This window comes from Chelonia mydas, chromosome 1 (genome assembly GCF_015237465.2).
Source record: "Chelonia mydas isolate rCheMyd1 chromosome 1, rCheMyd1.pri.v2, whole genome shotgun sequence".
Classification (NCBI taxonomy): domain Eukaryota; kingdom Metazoa; phylum Chordata; order Testudines; family Cheloniidae; genus Chelonia; species Chelonia mydas.
The window spans coordinates 173,325,120-173,351,887 of record NC_057849.1 but is presented as its reverse complement, the minus strand read 5'-3'; the positions used below and the strand labels follow the sequence as shown (position 1 = coordinate 173,351,887).

Here is a 26,768-nt window from a genome sequence, read left to right as displayed (position 1 = left end):
GTATTGAATACAGTCTATGGGACTATGTTAAAAAATACCAAACAAAAAAACTTTTGTTTTTTTTAACAACTGGAGGTTAACCCTAGTGCTATGATCACTGCTTTCCGGACGTGACACTTCTAAATACACTATTGCCCTGTCTGGAGAGCAAGATTTCAAAATTATAAATAGCACAAGAAGAGTTTCTAGTAATCCACAAAGTGTTCAGAAAAATCTAAGCCACAAACAATTGACATAGTCTTTTGCTGGTGGAATAGCTTGAGAAAGAGCGAGAGACCAAAAGAAAGGAACTACCACCCTCGTAAAGGTCAAGTGCTTATTAAACTGGCATCTGATCATTTTTCCACCCTGTTTTTCAGCTGACACTTAACATTACAGTATTTACTGCACGCAACACTACTTCAAAGTGTGTTGAGGAGAGAAATGAGTGTTACAGCCCAGTGTTAAAGTAGTTTCTGTGTCTATAGGTACCTTTTAATTTTTGCAATATACTACACTTTCACTTAAGGAGGAAGGAATAATAGATTCTATGAATAACATCTTTCCAGGGACGCACGCTGATATCAATAATTGCACATAGAAACCATCTGAGATTCCAAAAAGCTACAAAGGTGATGTGTTTTCCCCAGCAAAATTTTGCTCTATTTCCCATTATATTTTCAATGGGTAAACAATGCAGAAAAACACTCTGTGTCTAAGTTAACTCATGTGGAAGAGGCACAGATGGTGCTTTAGCTATAGACTGATAATGAAGCTATTCATCCATGTGGTTGTATATTACGTTGTTATAGAACTGAAATCTGAAAGTGCTCCGATGCTACATAATGAGCCTCCATAAGCCTTCATATAATAATAAAGCTCAGTACATGAGATCCTAGTTCTCTCTCTCTCTCCCTCTCTCTCTCCCTCTCTGACACCCACAGAGGAAAGAATCGGAGGAAGGCATGCTTCTACTATGGACTAAATTAGGAAGGACAGGGGAAAGTTTAGCTAGAGGAGTTTGAGGGGTTCCATGTGGTTGGGGTTTCTCTATGATTTAGTGGTTGTGGGAGAACTCAGTGGATAGAATGGGTCAGTGAGGTACAGATTTGCTGTGACAGCAGATGAGTACCCTTTGTAGTCAGTCCTAGAGTTGCTTATTCTGCCACCTAGTTGTAGCACTTTGAAGGCCATCTTAAAATGGCTGAGAAGATACAATAACATTGTCATGCATTGGGGATGAGAAGAATTGGGAAGAGGGGCACTTAGTTTTGAAACTTGAGGTAGTGAGTAAGAAGAGACAATGCAGGAGAAGTACTCAGAAGAGAAAACCTGGAGTGAGTTAGTCTTGGTTCCACTCGGTTTTTTTGTTCATTATCTCTCAGGAAGGCAGGGTGTCAGATTGAGATTCATGTCTGTCTTTCATGCTGACTAATGAGGCCACTATTTAATTAGGCACCAACCATTCATGATTTAAGTAAAGCTGAGGTCCCCAAGTTTGCATACATATCCAAGGCATTGTTGGATGACACTGCATCCAACCTAAAATGTAGGTGCTCTCCTGTCCCCAAACTAGATCAGAGACAGCACGTCTATTTGAAACGAGTCCTGGAAACTTAGTCTTGCATGTAGAGTGTTCCCCTTCCCCTCCTCTTGTCCCATTAAAGCAGGGCACAACCACATCTATTTTAGGACAATTAGTTCAGTCTGTCTGTTCCACCTCACACTTGACCAAAGGCAGGAGAATATTAGCCAAGCCAAGCCAATAAAATAAAAACTCCTTAACTATAAGTTGGGTTGAAGGCAATATTTTCAAATACACTATTTTTACTGTTATAGATAAATCAACATCAAAATTGCCCTCCACATCATCCCCTAAATCTGATCCCTTCACATGCAAAAGAGTCACTTCTGGAGTCTATTAATTCTTGAAAAGCAAAACCGAAAATCTAATCCTTGTAATCTTTTTCTGAGCCAGTTGGTAGGATGCAGATGGAGAGAATGAGATGTCTCACTCTCTTCTATAATCTGAATCTAAAGAGTCTAAGCCCACAAAGATAAATTAAAATCAGGGAGAAAACTATTAATTAAGAAAGCAGATGGCTCAATAACAACCCCCCCGCAAAAACTGAAATCAAAAACAACTTTTGCTGGCACTTGACCTTGACCCTGGCTGAACAAACCTCACTGGGGTAAAGAATACCACCACCACCACCGTGTTTGTGTAAAAAGTAGACAGAATTTTTTAAAAGGACACCGATGTTTCCAGGTATGTTCATATTAAATGAGGCATGTCTACAGCATTCCCAACAAAAAATGTAGTAAAGAAAACCTCACATTGTCTTCAATATAATCCAAAACAAGGCTGAAGTCTTTGATCTAACATTTCAGTTACCCGGGTGTCCCTCTGGCCACTGCGTCAGCGATGGCAGCAGCAGCCTCTGCTCCCGCAGGGCTGTGTTCACTGCACATTGAGAACCAGACTCTACCCCGAGTACAATATGAGTAAATGGGCATGGTGCAGGGAGGGTTAGAGGCCACCGTCTGGTTCTTCCCAGCACCTCTTCCAGCAACTAGTAGCTCAGTAGATGCTAGCAGGGAACAATCCCCGCTCTGTGGAAAGTGCAGGTGCTGAAATGTGAGCAGTGAAGGGAAGGGAAAGCTCCCTGCACCATTCCATCCCCATGCAATACTGGGCCTTTGCAACCTTAAACAACCCTTAAAACAATCTTTTCTAAAAAAAGCTTATTCCAAATGGAGATCAAACTCTGCATCTCTAGCATTGGCTGCATGAATCCCTGAGAGCCACAAAAGTTTCCTCAAAATCAGGTCCCTCCTGATACAAAGGGCACAAACATTACCGCTGGCAATTGCACCGCTTGCGGATATTCCTCTGGATAGAATTCTGGAGCTCATTACAGTGACTGCTAAGGGCCTGACCCAAAGCCCATTAAGTCAATAGAAAGGCTCCCATTGACTTCAGTGGGCTTTGGATCACGCCGTATGAGAATGTCTGAAGAATCCAATATACTGTTGTACAGACATATAGAAAGATCCTAAGTTTAAACACCCTGGTAGATCACACGGTGGTGTAAAATATTCAAACACTACACCACTGGTATTTATGTTGTTGCAAGTTGTATATCCTGGACCAAATCCAAACTTGGTGTAAGTGGACGCAACTCAAATGGAGTTCATCTGTTCACATCAGATCTGAATTTGACCTTTTGAATTCCCCCCCTCATTATTTCGCTTTTGACAACCATGTGCTAAATTCAAGCGACTCTTAAATTGATGTTCAATAAGTTTCCACTGCTGACATATTTAATTGTAAAGGAAACCACTTACCCATGAATATGGAAGATCCACATCAGTGACGGAGCAAGTAAGATGCGGATGATGAGAACAACAAGTACAATTTTCCCACTTTTCTATTTTTGAGATCACGAAATCACATGGGCAGAGCTGATTATTGGGAAAGGGCTTCCAGTCACTCCATAGCTGAAATTCAGTTTCTGAATGGATGGAAATATTTCCTGTATTGCTCAATCTGGAAGTATAAGATCTTCCCAACGAAGCAGAAATAAAATCTGCTTTAGTCTCAGTTTTTTCCTTTCGCCTAGCATTGTCTTTCCAGACCTTCTTCTCCTGGGACTTGGTTAGTTTCATGCAGGAAATCAGTGCTTCCTCCTCCTCTTCAGAGAGACAGGAGTCTTGAGGTGGATCTTTAAAAATGTAAAAGGTTTTCTTTTTACAACCTGTTGCATTTGCAGTCAGAGTATTTGCTCTCATTTGAAATGCTGCCCAATGAGTTGTATATACTGAAAGCAATCAAAAACTCTGTAAACTCAAAGAATAATGGCAATTAGAGAGATGGAAAAGACTGATTAATAGGTTAATGACTCTGTCCAAAGCAGGATTTATTTTCCATTTGATAAAATGTCTTGCTGCTCCCTCAGAAGCCTGGAGAATTTTGCTGGTTCCAACAGGGCCATTATAATGGTAATTTCTGCATTGAATATGGTGACTTCATTATACAAACATCATTATGATGCAATACTCACACAATGTGTGAGTTTGGTTTAGGAGACAAATTGACAGAGACCGGAATATTTTCCTGAATAATTCACCTACTCATAGTCTATGCATGGAAATCTCAAAGTAGCTGCTGAACCCTGAATTTCCTCATGTGGTTTTACGGCATCACTGATCCAGCTGGGCCAGCAGTTCATTAAATGGTCTCAACTCATTTTGCTGGGATTAGTTTCAGAATAATCCTACACATAAATGCACCACATGTCCACACTGATGCTTGCACTTTAGACAAAGAACGGCTATACAACCTGATCAGTGATCTTGTGAAAGCACTTGAAAATAACCTGGGTTCAGCATCAGCTTTAGAATACCTGCTTGGCATCAACTTTGGGATACTCCAAGCAATCAGGTGTGTTGCAACAATAACCTACTTCTTGGGCCACAGATTGTTGTGTTCTCTAGCACCTCCTACCGCTATTGACTCAAGGACTGATAAACGTCATCTTTTCTTCTGTGCATTTTGCCTTCTTCATGTAAATGTGAGATAAAGCTGTGAAACTTCATAAAAAACACAATGGCCCCAAGCTGGGTGTTCTACTCAGCTATTTAGGATAACCCCCAAAACCCCTCTTCAGTTGCAGGAAACAGTATTTATTACTAAATATAAACAGATGCAATGGGAAATAATGTTCCATGTATCACCTTTGTTATGATATCATAGCAGTGCAGTGACATTTGGTAGGGCATCTAAGGTGTGATACAGAGCATCTAGACTTTGAATGACATATCCATAAATGCACCATAGGTCTATGCTAATGCTTTCACTTTAGACAAAGAACGGCTACACAATCTGATCAGTGATCTGCTGAAAGCACTCAAAAACAGATCAAAGCAAGATAATTTATTGCTTTGTTCAGTAAAGTGACATTTTCCAAATGTATGCAAGTACACTAAAATGGCTCTTTACTTACTGAGAGGTATCAAAACATGTTTGACATCATCCATACTATGTATACTGGCTTTCTTGGTTCGGACCAATTTCTGCAATCGTTTTAATGTTCCCATTGATTCAGCTTTATAATCGTCTGATTCTGGAACCTAATTGAAACACAAAATAAAAATGAGAATAAGTAATAAACATTATAATGTACTACACGGGTGGTCTATTGTTTATTTTGAGAAGCAAGGAAGTTCAGCATCATAGTCAAGCACTTTGGATCAGTGAACAAGATGAGGATTAATCATCTCCGCAATGGCTTTGGAAGGCGAGTCTCGAGTGGCACGTTTGAGGTCACATTTGTGATGACAAGAGGGCAACCGGAGAAAAAACTTCACAGGAAAGCCAGGAGACCCATCAGCCCTAGATTCGTGCGCATGCTGCTCACCTTCGTGGATCCCATATATCAGAGCCCTTAAATTACATGTGATGATACCGAATGGTGTGGAAACTTCCACAAAACTGATGAATATCACCAGGCAAAAGCACTTGCTTTTGAAACCACAATTCAAGCAAGCATGTAAGGACGGGCTTAAAATCCTTCCCTATTCAGGGCAGCACTTAAACATGTGCTCAACTTTTAACATGTGCTTACATCTCAACTCTGTTGAGCCATTGGACTTGTGCTTAAGTGCTTTCCTGAATAGGGAGGTTTCCCTAAAGTGGAGCCTTTCTTCTCTTCCTAGCTTAAATTCAAATCATCCAGACAATAAGACTTTTACTGGGCATTTTCCATCACCACAAAACAATTACAATACCCTATTAGGTACAAACAATCCTCCAGAAGTTTGGAGCTTGGGTTCCAAAGGCTTCTAGTATTAAGTAACATCTCTATGTGTGTAACTATTGGAGAGTTTGGATTTAAACAGTATTTATGAATATAAATGGCTATATTATTATATAATGCAGTCACAGAGTGGATCAAACATAGGGCATATAGAGAGCCAGGCACTCCTGAGTTCTAGTCCCAGCTGCAACATTGACTTTCTCTTTGGAGTTGGGTGCAGAAATTCTCTATTTCAGTAGCAAGTGAGCTGTTTCCATGGTCAAATGGCACCTGTGGTAACTGCCTTCCAGTGGGAACCAGCAAATAACTAAAAGGAGTAAAACTGAAAATGGTTGTGTTTTGCAATGGTGGATTTTTGGCACAATGCTAACTATGATCTTCTAATTAAATGCACATTCTCTGCTGGTGTAAATGGATCTAGCTCCATTGACTTCAGTGGAGTGCCTCCCATTTACACCAGCAGAGAATTTAGTCTAATATATCAACACCTCTTCCATAATATTACAAATGATTAATTGCCGATGCTGATGTTATCAGCAAGTAATTCACAGACCTTATTGAACTCTCCCCACCAGTTAAGTCACACATCAAAGTTCCTTCCTGCTTCCTCATATGCATAATCCTCCACGCCAAGACAAAGACAGAAGAGGAGGTCGGGTCTGCATCATTTCTGCCAGCACAGTCTAATTAATGCACACAGTCTAATTAAGGTTACTTAAAAACTGAACTTGAGAGATTTGGCATGCCTTCAGCTCTCACTTTGGTGCAAGGAATGTAGGATGAGGCACTTACGCAGCACAAGCATCCACACGGTACAGAGTAGCATCCAACAATATCCATCATAAAGGAGGCACAACACACACTCATTTCCGATTTCAAAAATACTGCTCAATAGATCAACCTAACAATGCTTGTCAATAGAGATTTCCACACTTTGGATGTCAGCAGTTCAGATATTGGTGTGCTGAGCCCTGAAAGTGCTGCAAGCAGAAATAAACACTCAGTATATGTACAGCGGAAAGGCAAGTGGTGTTTTTAAGGAAGGTACTGCATTGTGACTTTGTTTCATTGCTGGAAAATAGTGGCCATTGGCAAACCCACAAAGTACTAAATCCCAAGAAAGTTCTAATCAAAGTTGATTTGCAACCTAAACTATAGCTCTTGCAGTGCACAAGTTGCATGGAGTTTATAAGAAATGGCCAGGGCTAAAGGACTGAAAAATATAATGGAGAAAAAGTTATAGACTAAATAGGCTCTTGAGATGTAATAGAATAGTAGAAATTGTCTTGAACCAAGGATAACTCAGAGAAACATTTCATCAGAACACTGTCTGAAAGATTAAAAGAGTTTCAGTATTTGTACATTCTATATAATTTAGGCATTAGAAGCCAGCTCCCTAGCACTGGACTTCAGTGGAACTATGCTGGCTTACTCCAGCTGAGAACCCAGCCCTAGAGCCTCTCATGATAAATACAGTGAGAAGTCAAGACTTTGGACCTGAGTTCTCAGTGCAAGTCTTTTGCCGAATTCAAACACCTGCAAGTTCTGAGTCAGATTTCAAAGCCCCCACAGCTCAAGTATGTTCAGATTCAGGTTCTGGTTCACAACAGTGTAGAAATATGGAATGTAATTCTCTCACTGTCTGGGACCTCATGAATCTACTTTGCAAAGGATGTGCCAGAGGGAGTGTTAACACTGGTGTATGAGTGGAGAACTCTGATAAGCACTCACTTTGCACAGGTGTCAATGACTACACAAGGGCAGTGCAGAATCGGGCCCATGGATTTTTGATCTGGGGTTCTGATCTGGGATTTATGTTTAGGGGACAGCAAGATAAAATGGCACATAATCTACTCAGATAATTTTACTAATGGATAAAGTGCAATCCTCTTTTGTTTTGTTTTTTAAAAAGCACTTATTGGGGAGTGTCTAGTGTTAGTTAAATGTAATAATAAATAAAATAGCTATCTCGTATGGACACAGATAACCTTGTAATATCTATTAGTGGCAGGGGAGCTTTTAGAAGATCTGGAGTTTTGCTTTGACTAAGCATCCAAATCCAAATGTTTGGCTGCTTATCCTAACATAGCTGAATTGTCTCAGTCTCGAAATTACATTGAAGTTGAGTCCCTACAGCATTACTAGCTTGAATCTTGGCAGCATTCAAGATCCAACCCATCACCCTGATGGACCAGCTAGCTTGATCTTTACTCAAGCTAGAGATTATTGCGTGTGCTCAGGTGTTGGATGAGGAGTAAATCTCAAGTTATACCGGGAGTTAACTATGCTGCCGAAGCTCTGAATCTCACGAGAGTTGGCTACACTGTAAGATTTCTAGTTCTTACTTGTTCCAGATGAGTGGGCAAATATCACAAGACCAGCAGTCTCATGGCTGTTTTTTTATAATTTCATTGTAACACTCAGCCACCACTACCAAGTAAAGGTGTGAAAAAAATGTTGAAGTTTTGATTCCAGTATAAGGCAAAGATTCTACTGGGTACTTATTTTAAGTAAGAATCAGCACCCCAGGCAGTCTCAGCTCAGGACTGCTGAGAAAAGAACTACTTGTTCTACTGGCTTTGATGATAATGCAACCTGATCTTGAGGAAGTCTCTTTTCTCCATTTTCCCTCCCTAAAATGAGGATAATAGTTAACAGAGAGCACTGGGTGAGTACTGAAAAACAGTGTTCATGATCAGATGTTTGAATTCCAAACAGCTGTTCACTTCAACCACGTTTGGGACTCCTTTTAGTCACCGTTCCCAAATGTGCCTCAGGGTGAGTATTTGTTCGCACAAACATTGGGGAATGGCTTTTTCTCCCCACCAAAAATACCTCTGAGAAAGAGCCTTTATGCACACATGCATATTCATTATTCTCCAGTTTAACAAGTTTTAGTCATGCAGAAATACTATGTCATTTAGGTGAGCAATCACACACCACAACAACAAGTAATGAATAGTCTAAGTAAACAACCCACCCATTAGCTGAATTTTACTTGCTACACAGTTTGAACACTAATGAATAACAAATTTAGAAACATTAAAAAGTCTATTCATGAAACATGTGTGAACAGAAAAGAGGGGTACATTTGGCCCAATAAATTATTCCCAACAAATACAGTGGACAGCTCTACTCCCAGAGCTGTTGGGAGGATTAATTTGGTGATAAAACAGCATTTTGAATTAAAAGTGAACAGCACTATCAGCCAGATCCTAACACCCTCACTCACTCTTAGTAACACCTAATTTGGGGAGAAGCTATGTTGGTTTCAGTCAGATTACTTGTGAAGCATGGTACTTCTCAGCATGAATAAGCATGGCAGAATCTGGCCTGTGTGATTATTTTCTAAACTAGTTTGCAGGTCCCAAATAACTATGCAACTACATAGCAGTTATTAGCCTTGCAAAAATGCAAACTAAACATAACGAGACAGAATAAACCTGTCTTCCTGTCTGTAGTATTATTATCATCTTACTATGAGAAATATTTTTATAATATTTCTTTGGAAGGTATTGGTAGTTTCCAGTGTCATTTCTAGATGGGCTATAAATACGTGAATTCTATGCTATGGTAAAACATTTGCTGCTGCATTTGTATGGTCGAACTGATTCGCAAAACATGTTGATTTTTTAAATCAAGAAAATTGGGTTAATTTAGTGCTCAGGAAAGTTACTATGGCAATGATGCAGGTAGTACTGAGAAACATTCTTTCACACATACCTGCTCATGAAACTCAACCCTGACCTTTCAGCAACCTTGCTATTTTAATCCTGGGCCTCAACCTACCATTTGGCCCAACTAAGCAGGGCTGATGGTCGGGGCAACAGATGTGTGGTTCCATGAGGAAAGAACACCTAACAGGAATTAGAAATTCTGTTTCCATAAAGGATATAATGACTGTCACTAATACTGTAGATCTGGAATGAGGGCTTTCAAAATTTTGGGATCTGAAATCCAGTGAAAGAAATCATAGTCAAACTATCCACTCTTGCAGAACACTCACATCTGAGGAAAAATACAAAAGTTCTCATCACAACTCACCATTTCACTGTTACTGGGCTCAGTCAGACCGTGAACTCGAGGTGGGATCCACTGTTCATAAGTCATCACCTTGACCATAAGGGAAAAAACCCCAATAGATAGTATATGAAAAAAACATGAATGTAACAGCAAGTGTTGTAAAACAGAACTGTGAGAGCTATGCAAGCTCTCCAAGCTGTACTGCGTGTGTATAAACACTGTATCCTGACACTTCAGCATTTTGGATCCGTCAGAAGGCAATTTGGCGTTGTGTTTATTTCATCGATTGTCTCAGAACTAAGATTATTTTCCCTTTCTGCCGATCACATGTTGGGTGCATCATTGCATATATGAGCAAATCTGGGGTTAGCCCGCTGACCTAGTGACGGAGCTGTACATTGCCAGCTGGAATGCTCGGGTCTCGATTCTCCACTCTCCAGACTGTTAGGGGTTGGGAATGCTACAGAGCACCAGCCTATTCTCAACAATGACTCCTCCAGCTGATGTAGGAATGGGACGAATAGATTCCCAAAGAGTGTCTCAGTCAGGCCTCCTTAGCTGGAAGGCTAGTGGGTGAGCATGAAGAACCTTGAGGGTGTGAGTTTGAATAGGGTTAAAAATGCAGAAGGAGTGGAAGGATTCTCAGAGGTCTATGAAGTAAGAAAAGAACAGACCACATGCTTTTATCATGGGTCCATAAACGATTCCTCTGGTCATAATGTTCCCATGATAGGAACATCATGGAGAAAACACTGATGCAGTCCCTGGTGGGCAAGCCTGACAGTGCTTATAGCTTATCAGTGAAAGTAATGAATGCTAGCCTTCTTTTCTTCATGAATATGAATGACATTTTGAAGGTTGAATGCAACCTAAGAATTTATGTGAGAAATGAGGCATGAAACATTTTTGAAAATGTATTAGCCCAAAGACTATTACTTCATATTTTATATCCTTCCCAATATGCTACAACCACTTTGAGCCACCAAGTGAGTGCTGCCAGAGAAGAACAAACAAGTATAAGGATATGAAAATAAGTGCTGAGAGTAAAGCTTCCATGAGATACTCTTTATAGTAAGCTATAATTATTGCAGGGCCATTCATGCTGCTCAACCTCAAACTGTATTTCCCTTGCAAGCCACTTTTTTCAGGGCTTTACATGTAGTCCTGGAATAAAATCAGGCATCAAGCTGTATGCTGAGGAGGGGTTTAAGTTTTAAAAGCATTCAGAGAAGTTCATTAGATTATTTTTAAAGTTGAGAGAGAAATAATAAAATGTTTGCTTATTCCATTCACCATTCCCACAATGTTGGGCTCTTCCAGTTCAGGTCCTGGACAGAAAGTGGAAGTGAAAAATTATGAGAACAACATTTCAGAGACCTAAAAAGGCAACTCCATCAATTTTACCCTGAGCCTCACTCACTCTCACAGATGGCAGGAGTAATAAGCGTCCACTAAAAGTGTTCTTCTAAAAGAAATCCATAAAAAGGCCAATATTTTCAAAATCAGCCTCTGGAAAAAAAATCACATCTTGCAGGTCTCAAACTAGCATCAAAACTTAGAGGTGCTTGGCCCCTCCAGCTTCCTTTGAGAGATCAAAACAAAAATGAAGGCAGACCAATTTAAAGTAGTTGGCCAGAGTTTTTTGTGCTGTTTCAAAGGCCTCGAGGAGACTCCTGGGCTCAAAGCAAAAATAAACCTTTTCTCTTGTTCTGATGCCTGAGAAGGAGCCCCTAGGAATCCATCCAGGAAGAAACAAGAGACACCCCCCTGTGGCTGCTCCTCTGCGGTAGGGGAACAGTACCATAGATCCCACAAACTGATGGGAACAAGAGGAGAGGGAGAATTGTGGAGCACACCCCAAATCCTGGGGCACTGATGAGGGATAGCAGAGACCAGGGAAGCTTCCTAATACTTAGCAGCAAGAGAGGGAGGAAGAGAACAGGAAGCCAAGAGAGAAACTAAGGGGGAAAGGAGCCAATCCCCTCACCCTCCATACCTGCTTTTTGTGGGAGCTGCTGGAATAAAGACCCACTCCCTCTGCCAACAATATTGCCACAGAAGGGGCTCTGAAGCCAGGACCAAAGCAGTTTTCCAGTCACCCATCTCCCTCTCCTTCCCATGGACACCTTGACTTCTACTCACTGTAATGTGTCATCTCTGATCTACCATGGGAGCTGAGCAGAGCACCTGCTCTGTGATATCTGACCTGCTCTTTGTACCTTCCCCGCTGCCCTCAGGGTGCGAGATTGCAACTAGGATGCTCTTTCCTTTTAAGAGTAGCATTCCAGAACCAACAGGACTGTTCCTTGTAGGGTTTACTCAGAGTGGAGAAAGCTCACGTAGGAGCCTTCCAGTGTTTATTGTTGGCATTCAGATGCAATACAGTGATGAAAAAAGAAATCTACTGAAATCATAGCTTTGTAAGTTCTTGCTTATGTTACATGCTTTGGAATATTTTGGGCCAGATCCTCAAGCTTGTGCAAGCTGGCATAATTCCATTGAAGTCAAGGGAGCTAAGCCAATGTACATCTAATGAGAGTCTGGCCCTTTAAGTGAAAACAGTGAAAGGGAAATTCTTGGTTGGAAGTGAAATAAAAGTGGGGGAAAAAACGTTCTTGTGACTTCTGAGCCAACACTAGCTACACCTATTTCTCCTGTGCTACTCTGCTTCTCACCTTGCACCAGCTGATGACAGTTTGTTAACTACTTTTATGTTATTATTATGCAGGCCCAAGGGTCAGACTTCCTTAATTGCTCATACTAGTGGGCTAATTAATGTAGTCTTATGAAGAGGAGTGTCAGGAGAGACAGTACATGTTAATATAAATTCAGAAAGCATCAGGATACATACACCAATATGGAGTGTACCAGATTGTTCTAAGCACTTAGCATAGGTCTTGTCAGATAAAATTCCAATGTACTAATTTAACAGATACCTAGTCACTTTGAAAAACAAGTCTGTAAAGCATTAAAATGCATATGGTTTGCATAATGAAAGTGGTATGTAACACAAATCATCATCTGATTCTTCCTTGAAATTCTACTTCCCAAATACAGATGCACATCAATTATAAAATCAAATAGATATAGGAAATATGCTATTTCTGTGGACAGAGTATTAGATGCTGAATGGATAACATATTTCTTTTACCTGACATGTGGTTTCTTCTATCTTTTTTCCTTGCAGTAAGTGTATCGTACCAGCAATAGGAAAATCTTCATTGTGCTCTGGAAAAAGATAAGGCATTTACCAACATAATTATGAGGAAGTCCATAGTGTTACTTGTTTCCAGGCAATACAAGGTCTGAAACTCGCTAAATGTATTTAGCTATTTTTTGACCCTCCAAAGTTAATTTCACATCACTTAAATGCACACTTTATTGCATTATAAAGATGATTTGAAGACTAAAGAGGAAACTGGCAAAATAGCTTACATAAATAAAATCCATTAATGTTTGTTGTTTCGTGTGTACTTAACTCCTCAGTTTACTCATTCAGAAACCCTACCAAGCAGCATCAGTCACTATTTTGCAGCTTCAGAGTATGAAATATTTATACTGAAATTATTGACCTCAGTAAAAACGATTTTTGCAATCCAGGATCTATTTTTGCTTCGGACTGAAAGAAGTATTTTCAAAAGGCTGAACTTTCTACTTCGTTCTTTTCAGGGAGCCATGACATTTACATGGGAAGGCTATGAGCTTTGAGTTTAGTGATAGCCAATAGGTGAGCAGGTGATTTGTTTGAACAACTATGGCTTGAGCCTACTCTCATTGAAGTCAATGGAAAAGCTCCCACTGACTTTAATGGTTCAGGAGCAGGGTCCTAGATGGTTGACTCCATTTTCACCGACAGTGGGATTAGGCTTTAAAAAAAAACTTTATCGTGGGGAAGAAAGACCCCAAAGTTTGTAAATGCTGGTGAGAATGTTTTGCGGATTTTTTGCTCTTTTCTTATGATAAGCTCTGTTCATTGTGGGCCAGAATTTGGCACATTTATTCCTGCTGAGTAGCATCTTACACAACAAGTACTCATTGACTGCAATGGGAGAATTCAGAGTAAGGGTGTCAGAATCTGGCCATGTCGGTTTAGAATCTAATTGTATTTTCCTGTGAGCCAAATAAGAGCTAGATCCTGCTAACACTCAAGTTTGTGACTGAGTTGAATGGGACCATTTCTGTGTATCAAGATACTCACATGTGCAAGTGAGGGCAAGATCAGAGCCTAAGAAAATAATGTGTGCGCTCACATGAGAGAAGATTTTTTGTAAACTGAGAAGACCTTAGAGACTGCACTTCTGACAATCAAGCCACTTACTCAAGCATATAAATGTGGATTTTGTGAGCCTCGCTTTAGGGATACATTTTGTAAATCACAGCCCATGATATTTTTTTTACACTTAAGTACAGTTAAGTATTTTTCCGCATGTATCATTGCCTATGTAACTGATTTCCCCCCCTAAACAAAAGGTTTAACGGAACACATTATGTTTTGTCATACTTATTTTAACTTACCTACAAATAAAAAGCATCTAGCCCAAGATCTAGGTGCTTTGGATAAACAATAAAAAGTTCCATGCAAACCAATTACAAATCCAGCAGCATGTCCGCGCTCATGAAGCCGAGATTAACCAACCCAAAGATCAGATCTTAAAAATAACCAGTATTTCTTGGAGATACTCAACCTCCATGTCCTCTGAGGCCCTGGGAAAATAGACAGGTAGGACATTAACTATTTCACTGATTACTAGCTTGCCATGATGTAAGCCAAAGGAAAGAGTAAGCTCCAAGGTAAAAGAGTTCACACAGAGAAATCCTGCCAGCAACTCCTCTATGGAAATTGAGATGGCTCAAGCTAAACGTGTGTTGGTTGCATATAGTGGATGACTTCTTGCTAGTGCTCTGCAAAAGTGGCTGCTTTGTTAGCAATGAGTGATGCAACAGGCAGGCAGAGTTGTAGTGCTTCAGAGTTCTGTGTTTGTCCAGTAGAAGCTTGACCACTAGCTTGCAGTCCTGAGCTCCAGGTGTCACACCAAACTACAGCCTTCCTGAAACCTGACCCACTTTCTTCAAACAAACACACTCAGATTGCCCTGGCAAATTTTTTTTTTTCCCCCTTAGAGATTTGGTGCACAATTTTTCAGCATTCCCTTTTAGGCCATGACATTTTAAAAGTTCACTTTTAGATTAAGCTTCAGGGCAACAGTTACTTTCTCTGTATGGTTATATATGCTCACACATATATAGTCAATAGCATAACTTGCTTTTCTCCCAATAATTTGTTCATCACTGGAAGGAGAGATCCCAAAGCTCATACAAGCTGGTAGAATGTTTTTTTGTAATCTTTTATAATAAACTCCATCTAAATGTTTGCAGGATCAAGGACATAAATGGCTCATATGATGTAGCAATGTCTGCTGTGAACTCTTTGAAGTTAACAAAGAAAAATGGCAGTGCCAATTCAAGTGCCAATACTTTTGCCAGCTCTGATTAAAGTATAGTTCTACTCTGAAGTGACTTGGTAAAAATGGCATTCTTGGGTTCCACACTTGTAGGGTGACCAGATGTCCCGATTTTATAGGGACAGTTCCGATATTCAATACTTTTTCTTATATAGGCACCTATTACCCCCCACTTTCTGTCCTGATTTTTCACACTTTCTGTCTGGTCACCCTACACACTTGTGTCCCAATCATTTCCACATCAGATTTTCCTTCATTTAGAATATTTTTTTTCTTAACTGGCAGCCCTCTGAAGGTCGGCTAAGATCTGAAAATCAGGCGGGGTACTCTCTGGCTCAGGTACCACTCCCATTAATCAAGATTCCTCAGGCCAAGTGACTTTGATGTGGCTGCACAGACATAAAGACAACAGGTGCAACTGGAACTAAGTAAATCAGTGTGTGGCTACACAAACCAGAAAAAAAAAAATCCAGCTGCACTTCAAAAGATGTGTGCTCTGTGGCGCCCTCGGTGATAAATAAGGGAAAATCTTACTTTGTTATTACTACTATCATTGTTCTGAGTAAGCAGAAAGGTTAAATACACAGAGGATGGAGATCTGCCAAATGAGAAGATGCTATTTTTACATAGTTACTTTGGGAAGCTGAATCACACATTAAACAAAGGACTATTGGGTGCATACAATGAATTCAATTTAGGCCAAAAAAATATAACATCACTTGACATCAACAACAACAAAAAAAGCCATCAGTAGTAACAAGTGTTAGATAGTCCCCAGCCAGTACCCCATTCCACCGTTGTAAAATCTATAATCAAAGCATCGCCAGATCTGACCCGTACACACAGACTGACCTGTTCAGTCCACTGAATACACCAAATGCACACTTGTTTTGGCAAGAAACATATATATGCCTCACGGCAATTTGTGTAAAGGTACCTACTGCTCTCGTTTGGTAGTATGTTAGACTCACTTTGTCTTGGAGTAAATGACTGCACAAAACGCAGGGCAAAGGAGGATCAGAACCATTAGCTCTGAGAGGTGGGAACTTCTTCCATTTTCTCAGTGTTTTTTTCTCTGATGCTAGTAATGACATTTTGAATGGCAACATTATTAACTGTTACAATGATGATCATTTTAGGAGAAGCAGCCAGTGAGCCCAGCATGTGAACAGCCTCGTTGAGAATACCCCTGCTACCTGATCTCTGATATTCATGTACATGTATTCATTCCTCTGCTCATCACAAAAGCATAGTTTGCTTGTCACATTCCTTACCAAGATCCTCCTTTAAAGGCTACTTTAGTATTTCTATAAAACCTGTTTCCCCATTGTGACATTCTATACCCTGGGGGAGCATACTGTAACCCCCATATTCCTCATTTTCGTACGTTCATGATCTTACATATAAAGCATGCCTTGTAAGGTATATGGGGAAATGTTATGATCTGCTGAAAGTCATTTATCTATTCACATATGGGTATCATTAATGCATATGAAGTTATGAGAATTGTGTTGTATGGTGGTCATTAAAACACGCTGTAAGTTGGGGAATCAGCCAGATATTAGCTTCCCAGAGGCAAGAGTAGGGAAAGTAACCAGCATCCGGGTGGGGTGTCAAACAACCCATCAATAGCCGTTGTCCAGCAAGGGAGCTACAATGAAATGACTCACCTGCACGAGGCCACACCAGGGGAATTGCTCAACCTTGCTTGGAGAGACTCAGCAATGCCCCCCAGACATGCCTGGACTTGTGCTCCCCAAGCACATGGACTGAGGGTATAAAACAGACAGAGTGGACACATACTGGGCAAGAAGAAGAAGACAAGACTCCAACAGAGGAGACTGGCCCAGGTTTAAGGAACAAACATGTATATTAAGGACTACAATATCCAGTGTGGTGAGAAAAACTGCTTAATCTAGATGTTGCCCAGTCTAATAGGATTGAGAGTTTAGACTGCATGCTTATATTTTATTTTATTTTGGTAACCACTCTGACTTTTTGCCTATCATTTAATATCTATCTTTGTAGTTAATAAATTTGTTTGTTTATTCTACCTGAAGCAGTGTGTTTGGTTTAAAGCATGTCAGAGACTCCCCTTGGGATAACAAGCCTAGTACATATCAATTTCTTTGTTAAAATGATGAACACATATAAGCTTACAGTGTCCAGCGGGCATAACTGGACACTGCAAGACAGAGGTTCCTAGGATTGTGTCTGGGACTGGAGATATTGGCTAGTGTCATTTGGTTGCACAATCCAAGGAACAGCTTACATGCCAGAGGCTGTGCGTGAATAGCCCAGGAGCGAGGGTTCTCATAACAGAGCAGGGTAAGACTGGCTTCCAGAGTCAAGGATTGGAGTGACCTAGCAGATCACTGGTCCAGATAACACCAGAGGGGAACGTCAAACGCATTTTGTAGAAAGGAGAAACAAAAACTGCATAAGCATTGAGCAACTATATCATAAGAATGGCCATACTGGATCAGATCAGTGGTTCATCTATCTCAGAAGCTTGTTTTCCAACAGTGGCCAAAGCCAGATACTTCAGAGGGAATGAACAGAACAGTGCAATTATTGAGTGATCCATTTCCTGTTGTCCGGTCCTGTCAAGGTTCCTCCCCCACTCTGAACTCTAGGGTACAGATGTGGGGACCTGCATGAAAACCTCCTAAGCTTACTTTCACCAGCTTAGGTTAAAACTTCCCCAAGGTACAAATTAATTTTATCCTTTGACCCTGGATCTCCACTGCCACCACCAAACTCTAACTGGGTTTACTGGGAAACATAGTTTGGACACGTCTTTCCCCCCCAAATCCTCCCAACCCTTGCACCCCACTTCCTGGGGAAGGTTTGGTAAAAATCCTCACCAATTTGCATAGGTGACCACAGACCCAAACCCTTGGATCTGAGAACAATGAAAAAGCATTCAGTTTTCTTACAAGAAGACTTTTAATAGAAGTAAAGGAATCACCTCTGTAAAATCAGGATGGTAGATACCTTACAGGGTAATTAGATTCAAAACATAGAGAATCCCTCTAGGCAAAACCTTAAGTTACAAAAAAGACACACAGACAGGAATAGTCATTCTATTCAGCACAGTTCTTTTCTCAGCCACTTAAAGAAATCATAATCTAACACATACCTAGCTAGATTACTTACTAAAAGTTCTAAGACTCCATTCCTGTTCTATCCCCGGCAAAAGCAGCATACAGACAGACACAGACCCTTTGTTTCTCTCCCTCCTCCCAGCTTTTGAAAGTATCTTGTCTCCTCATTGGTCATTTTGGTCAGGTGCCAGCGAGGTTACCTTTAGCTTCTTAACCCTTTACAGGTGAGAGGATTTTTCCTCTGGCCAGGAGGGATTTTAAAGGGGTTTACCCTTCCCTTTATATTTATGACAGGTCCCATCTGGCTGTTAGAGGCTTAGGGACAGAGGATGGGGTTGCCTCCTTGACCACCTTGGCTAATAGCCATTGGTGGACCTATCCTCCACAAATTTATCTAATCAAATCTTTATCTAATTCTTTTATGAATGCAGTTATACTTCTGCCATTGTGTGACAAAGTACTTCCTTTTGTTTGTTTTAAACCTTCTGCCTATTAATATCCTCGGGTGACCTCTGGTTCTTGTGTTATGTGAAGGGATAAATACAGGAGTGAAAGTAAGTCTAGTGACTTACCAGTACTCTGGGGCCAGCTCTGGCCCCCAGAAGGGGTGGGGTTGAGGGGGTCAGAACCAGCCCCAGCCCACCCTGTAAGGTAAGTGCCCCCCACAGGTAGCAGCAGCAGCCCGGGGCTCTGGGGGCTATTTAAAGGGCCTGGGGCTCCAGCCACTGCTGGGGTCCCCAGGCCCTTTAAATTGCCCCCTGGGGAAGCCGGGCTGCCCCAGTAGGGTGCACCAGCTCTTGCCAGTACACCGTAGCGGAGCGTACCGGCTTACTTTCACCTCTGGATAAATAACACTTCCTTGTTCACTTTCTCCACACCTTTCACGATGATATAGCCCTCTCTCATATCACCCACGTCCCTAGTCATCTCTTTTCCAAGCTGAACAATCCCAGTCTTTTCTCTCTCTCCTGATATGGAAGCTTTTCCATACCCCTAATCATTTTGGTTGCATTTCTCTGTACTTTTTTCCATTTCTAATATATCTTTTTTGAGTTGAGGTGACCAGAACTGCATGCAGTATTCAAGGTGTGGGTGTACCATGGATTTATATAGTGGCATTATGATATTTTCCATCTGAGTATCTATCCCTTTCCTAAAGGTTCCTAATATTGTTAGCTTTTTGACTATTGCTGCACATTGAGCAGATGATTTCAGAGAACTATCCAATGACTCTGAGATCTCTTTTTTGAGTGGTAACAACTAATTTAGAACCCATGTTTTTGTATATGTAGTTGAGATCATGTTTTCATATGTGCATTACTTTGCATTTATAACACTGACTTTCATCTGCCATTTTGTTGCCTCGTCACCCAGTTGTGTGAGATCCCTTTGTAGCCCTTCACAGTCAGCTTTGAACGTAACTATCTTAAGGAATTTTGTATCATTTGCAAACTTTGCCACCTCACTGTTTACCCCCTTTTCCAGATCATTTATGAATACGTTGAACAGCACTTGTCCCAGTACAGAATCTGGGGAACCCTGCTATTTCTCTCCAATGTGAAAACTGGCCATTTGTCCCTACCTTTTGTTTCCTATCTTCTAACGCAGTGGTTCCCAAACTTTTTCAGCCGCTTGTGCAGGGAAAGCCCCTGCCGGGCCGGGCCGGTTTGTTTACCTGCCGCGTCCGCAAGTTTGGCCGATTGCAGCTCCCACTGGCCGCGGTTAGCTGCTCCAGGCCAATGGGGGCTACTGGAAGCAGCAGCCAGTATGTCTCTCGGCCCATGCCACTGGGAGGCGCGATCGGCAGAACCTGCAGATGCAGCAGGTAAACAAACTGGCCCAGCCCATCAGGGGCTTTCCCTGCACAAGTTTGGGAACCACTGTTCTAATCAGTTATTGATCTCTGAGATGGCCTTCCCCCTTATCCCAGGACTGCTTATTTTGCTTAAAAGCCTTTGGTGAGGGACCTTGTCAAAGGTTTTCTGCAAGTTCAAGTACACTATATCCACTAGATCACCCTTGTCCACATGTTTGCTGACACCCTTGAGAATTCTAACAGATTGGTGAGGCGCAATTTCCCTTTACAAAAGCCATGTTAAATCTTTCCCAGCAAATTGTGTTTATCTGTGTGTGTGATAATTCTGTTCTTTACTATAGCTTCAACCAATTTTCTTGGTACTGAAGTCAGGCTTACTGGCCTGTAATTGTCAGGATCACCTCTGAAGCCTTTTTTAAAAATTGGCATTACATTAGCTATCCTTCAGTCATCTAATAAACAGGCTGATTTAAGGGATAATTACATACCACAGTTAGTAGTTCTGCAAATTCATATTTGAGTTCCTTCAGAACTCTGGGGTAAATGCCATCTGGTCCTGGTGACTTATTGTTTAATTTATCAATTTGTTCCAAAACCTCCTCTACTGACACCTCAATCTGGGACAGTTCCTCAGATTTGTCACCTAAAAAGAATGGATCCGGTGTCGGAATCTCCCATCCTCTGCAGTGAAGGCTGATACAAAGAATTCATTTAGCTGCTCCACAGTGGCCTTGTCTTCCTTGGGTGCTCCTGTAGCACCTCAATCATCCAATGGCTTCACTGATTATTTGGGAGGCTTCCCATTTCTGGTGTATTTAAAAAATTTGTTGCTGTTAGTTTGTGTGTCTTTTGCTAGTTGTTCTTCAAAGTCTTTTTTGGCCTGCCAAATTAAACTTTTGCACTTGACTTGCTAGAGTTTATGCTCCTTTCTATTTTCTCCAGTAGGACTTGGTTTATAATTTTTAAAGGATGTCTTTTTTGTTTCTAACTGCCTCTTTTACTCTGTTTTTTAACCATGGTGGAATTTTTTTCTCTTACTGTTTTTTTTAATTTGGGGTTTACATTTAAATTGAGTCTCTATTATGGTGCTTTTAAAAAGTTTCCATGCAGCTTGCAAGTATTTCATCCAGAAAGTGGTCAGCAAGTGTGGTCCAAAGTCCACTGAAGGTAATAAAAAGACTCCCATTGATTTCTCTAGATCAGGCCTATACAGCTCTATTTTCCAGGTACTTAAGAGTTTAGCTTAAATCAATGAAACCAAGGAAATTCAGAGCTAAAACTAGCATGCTGTCGTTGTCACGGAGTCCCTGGGCGATGCTCTTGAACTGCTCCCCATGAAGCCAGGCAGGACTCTGGGGAAGTCTCCTCTCTGTTAGCAGCCTGTCTGCAGAACACACACAGCTCACACAGCTCCACCTTCCTGGGTCTGACCTCAGAGCATTCAGCATCCTCTGCCCCGCCGTGCGCTTCCCACAGAGAGTCCGCTCAGGCGGGGCTCCTGGGGAAGCCAGAGGGTCCTGCACCCCAACTTCGCAGTCAGACGTGACTCTCAGCCAGCCACTAAAACAGAGGTTTATTAGACAACAGGAACATGGTCTAAAACAGAGCTTGTAGGTGCAGAGAACTGGACCCCTCAGCTGGGTCCATTTTGGGGGGCAGTGAGCCAGACAACCCTGTCTGCCCTTCACTCCATGTCTCCAGCCAGCCCCAAACTGAAACTCCCTCCAGCCTCTCCTCCTCTGGGCTTTGTTCCTTTCCCGGGACAGGAGGTCACCTGATTCCTTTGTTCTCCAACCCTTTAGCTCTCACCTTGCAGGGGGAAGGGCCAGGCCATCAGTTGCCAGGAAACTGGTTGTCGGCCATCCCCTGTGTCCAGACACCTGCACACACCTGCCCTCTAGGGCTCTGCAATGATCATACACCCTTACCCCACCCCCTAGATACTTAAAAACTGCCTAGGGGAAACTGAGGCACCCCCACACTATTCAGAGGAAACATTAAGAACAGTCCCACTTCGTCACACAGGCCTATTCAGCTCTATTTTCCAGGTACTTAAGAGTTTAGCTTAAATCAATGAAACCAAAGAAATTCAGAGCTAAAACTAGCATGCTGTCCTCACCTTACCGTGTTGTGTCTAGGTAAGAGGGTTTTAGAACAGTGGTTGATCTTCATACCATATGTGCTGCCATCCCTTGGACAACAGAATCTGATACAACGTCAGTCTTTCCTCTTCTAAATGTCTTTGCTTTGTTTGGTGTACTCTGAGTGTAGAACTCACCAATTTAGAAATAATCCTTACCTTTATTACTAATAGCTTAGGCTCTGATCCTCCAAAACATTATGCACATGCTTAAGTAGGCCTGTGTTATGCAGTCCAACCAATCTCTCCAACAAGCTGGCAAATTATGGAGAATGTCTCCTCATAACTAGATCTGGACAACTGATTTTTTGGTTCAGTGGCCAAACAAGAAAAAAAAAGTTTCAAGTGAAATAAAATCTTTCAGTTTGGAGTATTTTTTTTTTTTTACCAGCCCCACCATCCCTCCCTTCCCTCCACCCCCTCTTTTGTGTCAAATTTAGATGAATTTCAAAACAAAAAGGTGAAAAGTTTTGTTTTAAAAATGTTGAAATGAAATGTTTTGACTTTTTCAGAATATCCCTTCCCTCCCCCCGCCCATTTTAATTTTGCGAAAATTGTTCACGGAATTGGAGAACACTTTAGGTTGATCCAAAATGACATTCTTCTGTGACTAATCTATGTCCTGAATTTTTTTTGCCCAGCTCTACTCATAACCATGGTCTCTATCTAGCAGCGAGACATCTATTTTCAAAGGGTGCACAATGGGGCAGCCCCACAGCACAGAATACAAGGTTTTGACAATTCTTTCCCAACTTTTTTAGGTTTGATCCCCAACCAAGAATTTACACTTAGTCAAATTTTCTGAAACAAAGAAAGAAAAGAAATAAGCTAAATACATGAAACAGCCACACTTTCTATTAAGGTTTTATTTATATAGGGCTTTTAAAGAATTAATAAAACATCAACTGTCATAATTTACAGACATGAACAGTGTGTGTTACAGACTGCTATAAGCACATCAGTAGAAGGTATCATAGATATTACATAGTTGGGGTCGGCAACCTGCGGCATGAGAGCTGATTTTTAGTGTCACTCTGCTGGCAGCCGGGGTCCCGGCCACCGGCCCCACTCAGCCCGCTGCCGGCCCAGGGTTCCGTCCATCCAGGTCGGCAGTGGGATGAGCACTGGGGCCAGGACCCCAGACCATCAGCGCGGGTGGCAGACGGAACCCCAGACCGGCAGCCCGCTGAGCTGCTCAGCCCGCTGCCGGTCTGGGGTTCCGTCCAGCAGCCCCTGCCAGACCGGGTCCTGGCTGCTGGCCCTGCTCAGCCCACTGCCAGTCTGGGGTTCCGTCGGGGAGGCCCTGTAAATGTAAAATTTATTACTGGCATGCAAAACCTTAAATTAATGAAGACTTGGCACACCACTTCTCAAAGGTTGCCGACCCCTGTAAATAAACCATGGTGATCAGCGATCTTTTGGAGTATGACAACTGACTAACTATTTATTAAAACTTCTATTAACCATGTACTAAGAAACTATTTATAAATGGAACCATAATAGAAAGCGTGAGCCATGAAGGAACAGATGTGTATGTTAGCATTCCTCTGTTCTGATGCTGGTAATATGGTAAAATTATTAACTGTATATGTCTTGCTCCATGTACTATTTTTGGTTTACTTTTTCTTTACTTTTTTAAAAAAATAAAGAGTATAAAAAATCAATTCAAAAATCCCATCAGAATTTTCTCTCTTAGAGAACTCCACCAGGCTTCATTGCTTCCTACACAGTGGCTTGTATCATATACTCCCTGATTTCTTCCTAAGCTTCTTTGGATGAGCCCTACAGCTTACCCGCTACTGATTTTACTACTTACCATGCAAAATGCCCTCAAAAGCACTGGGATTTTGTACAGACTAAATGTAGGTTTTTGTTTTGTTTTAAATTGGGCTTTATAGCTCTGGTCCTACAAGCATGTGCTTATCTTTACACATGTGAGTAAAAGTCAATGTGTTACTCACATGCTTAAAGTTAAGCAGGCGCCTAAGTGTTCGTAGGATCTGGGCCTTAAATCGACATACAGGGGTATTTCATACTGGAAAATGAAAGTACCCTTTAGATGGACAAGTACAAAAGCCTCTAAAAACTACCCTAAATAGTTTGGTTGCTTTATGCTATAATATTTAATCATGTTTGTAAAGGGCTGTTCTCATGCCCAGTGCACCATTTCACGGTACATTTTCCAACCTATATTAAACCTGCAGCTGGGATTTAAAACACAGCAATACAAGTTTACCTATTAAATTTTAAATTGGATTTGTTTTTTTTCACACCCCCTTTCCCCCATGTCTACTTCGTTTGATAAGGAGGTAGGGATTGTGAGTGCTTCTCTGATGGCATATAGGGTAGAAGTCCTTAGAGCAGAACCAGCTGGCAGACAGACAGAATTAGAGCTTTTAAGTGACAAGTTCTTCTACTCTAGCTCCTCCACCAAGGAGCTAGATAAGTGGGGATCAAGAAGCTAGCAGGGCATACCAGGTTTGGCTGAGTGAGAAGCCACAGGATATTCTGTGGAACAAAAGCACAGAGAGCACAGACATAGAGCAGAGTGGAGCTGCAGGAGTCTGCTTGCTAAGTACTATACAATGACCATTTTAGGTCCTGCTGTATCTCTAGCCACCTTTGTTGCCCTTCTCTGGATTCCTGCAGTTAGGAAATATGACAAGATCATTGCCCTGCAATCTCTCCCTCAAGAAACAATCCAGCCAAAGGAAATGGGAATTTTGCCTGAATGAGGAGGAGTCTGTAGCTGCATACTTTAAAATATTACAAACAGTGCTCAGAACTGCCTGCAAAAATGCAGAAATGGGTGCAATAGGTTTTCATTTAAAATCCTAAACCTTGTTATTCTATCTTGATCAGTCAATCCATAGACCTTATCCTTTTGCAAAGAGGATGTAAGGGGAAGGAGTGGTAATTTACCATCTCTAAGTCCCATACAGACCAAACAGGTTTTGTGAGAAGGAACTATGCAGGGGTTGGGAAAGGAGAAATAAAATTCAGTCTCCAGGCCATGGGCAGGGAAAGGAGCAGCCACACGGATGCTCCATGGCTGCTGACCCAAACCCATGAATAGGAACTAGAGTAGGGGCTGCAAAACTTGTGCATCCCTCTGTGTGTGAGTTTTGTTGATACTGGGTCCACCAATAATGACTTCCAAGGCTTATGGAGAGGCCAGTTCTGCTGGGTATAGAGAAAGTGGAGTCCCACCGCATGCACACATCACAACTGTCTATCCCCATGCCACAGAACTATGGCCCATAGACTTTATTGGGTGAAGTATCCCATTGACTTCACTGGTGCTACTCACATAAGTAAAGTTACCCACTGTGACCCAGGAAGCCCCCAGTGCCAACTGAAAGAAGGCAAACCATACCATATCTCACATTAGGCCTGACATACTCATTGCCCCAACTCACTGTTCTCATAATCTATGAGCTGTCATGTAAGATACCATATGCAAGCTGGTGACAAGCTGGCCATTAATATTATTGTGTGATGTATAAAGAACTATAAATGCGTGTGGGGAAAAAATGTTCCTAAAAGGCATTTTGGAAGCTGTGCATAAGCCCAGGCTGTCCTAGACAAAGGAAAGTTGTTTCGCCTGTTTCCCTGTGTCTTCAATGTACATTGAGCCAGGTAATATTGCAGAGAACAATGAAAAGTACATCTGCCGTCAGGGTAAACAAAGCCATCAAGCTAAACAAGAGGGATGGGAAAACTACTTAACAATCACAACAGCAGATAAGCCTGCACCCCCAGGAAGCCTTCCTGGCTCTTGAATCAGGGACAATAGACTTTGGGAAATATAAGTGGAAGCAGAAAGCCATTTTGGCATCCACCATCTCGGGGACACAAGAGGCCAGAGCTCTTGTAATCTGAGAAAGGTGGATCCTTCAGCCAAGGGGGGCTGAAGTCGCTGCACACTGACTATAGGTGAGAAATCCATTTAGACAAAGATTGTAACCTGCTGAAGTTAAGTTTTAGGCACGAGAAAGTGTGTTTTGTTTTACTTGTAAACATATCAGTGTCTTCTATTCTTATTTATAATCACTTAAACCTATGTGCTTTGTTTAAAAACTTATTGTTGTGTTACAAAACCATCTCCATGCTGTAAAAGATGTGGGTCTTCAGTTAACCTATCAGGCTGGTATATGTTCTGTCTCTTTGTAGGCTGTGAGCTGAACCTCTGTGAGGGTCCAGTGAGAGGGACTGGACACAGCAGAAAGATTTCTCTGGGAAACTCGGGAATTGGGGTTCACTGATTGTTATTTGCAACACAAGGTTTGAACTGGCAGACTCCTGAAGATTTTGCTAGCAAGGCGGACAAGCTGGAGCGTCAGGAAGGAGAAACATAGCTGAGCAGCAGCAAAGCTCTCTCTTGCCGTGGCAGTGTGGTAACGCAACCGCTCACAGTTCTAG

At 41.6% G+C, this 26,768-nt stretch overlaps 1 protein-coding gene and 1 long non-coding RNA gene across 3 annotated transcripts in view; one reads left to right on the top strand and one right to left on the bottom strand.

Moving 5' to 3' along the window:
- Window positions 1-26,768, top strand: part of LOC122464106 — a 78,299-nt gene that overhangs the window by 3,870 nt on the left and 47,661 nt on the right. The window contains exon 3 of one of the 2 annotated variants that reach the window (XR_006287988.1): window positions 13,009-17,335. The exons of the other annotated variant lie outside the window; for it this stretch is intronic. This is a non-coding gene — a long non-coding RNA (uncharacterized LOC122464106). Of the gene's footprint in view, window positions 1-13,008; window positions 17,336-26,768 lie in introns of those variants that run through there. 2 annotated transcript variants of the gene reach the window in all.
- SAMSN1 (SAM domain, SH3 domain and nuclear localization signals 1) overlaps window positions 1-26,768 on the bottom strand; it is a 114,517-nt gene that overhangs the window by 56,646 nt on the left and 31,103 nt on the right. The window contains exons 6-9 of the mRNA XM_043538352.1: window positions 12,973-13,049; window positions 9,843-9,911; window positions 4,986-5,112; window positions 3,328-3,704 (exon numbers count right to left, since the gene is read on the bottom strand). Coding sequence (XP_043394287.1) covers window positions 3,328-3,704; window positions 4,986-5,112; window positions 9,843-9,911; window positions 12,973-13,049 — 650 coding nt within the window. The remainder of the gene's footprint in view (window positions 1-3,327; window positions 3,705-4,985; window positions 5,113-9,842; window positions 9,912-12,972; window positions 13,050-26,768) is intronic.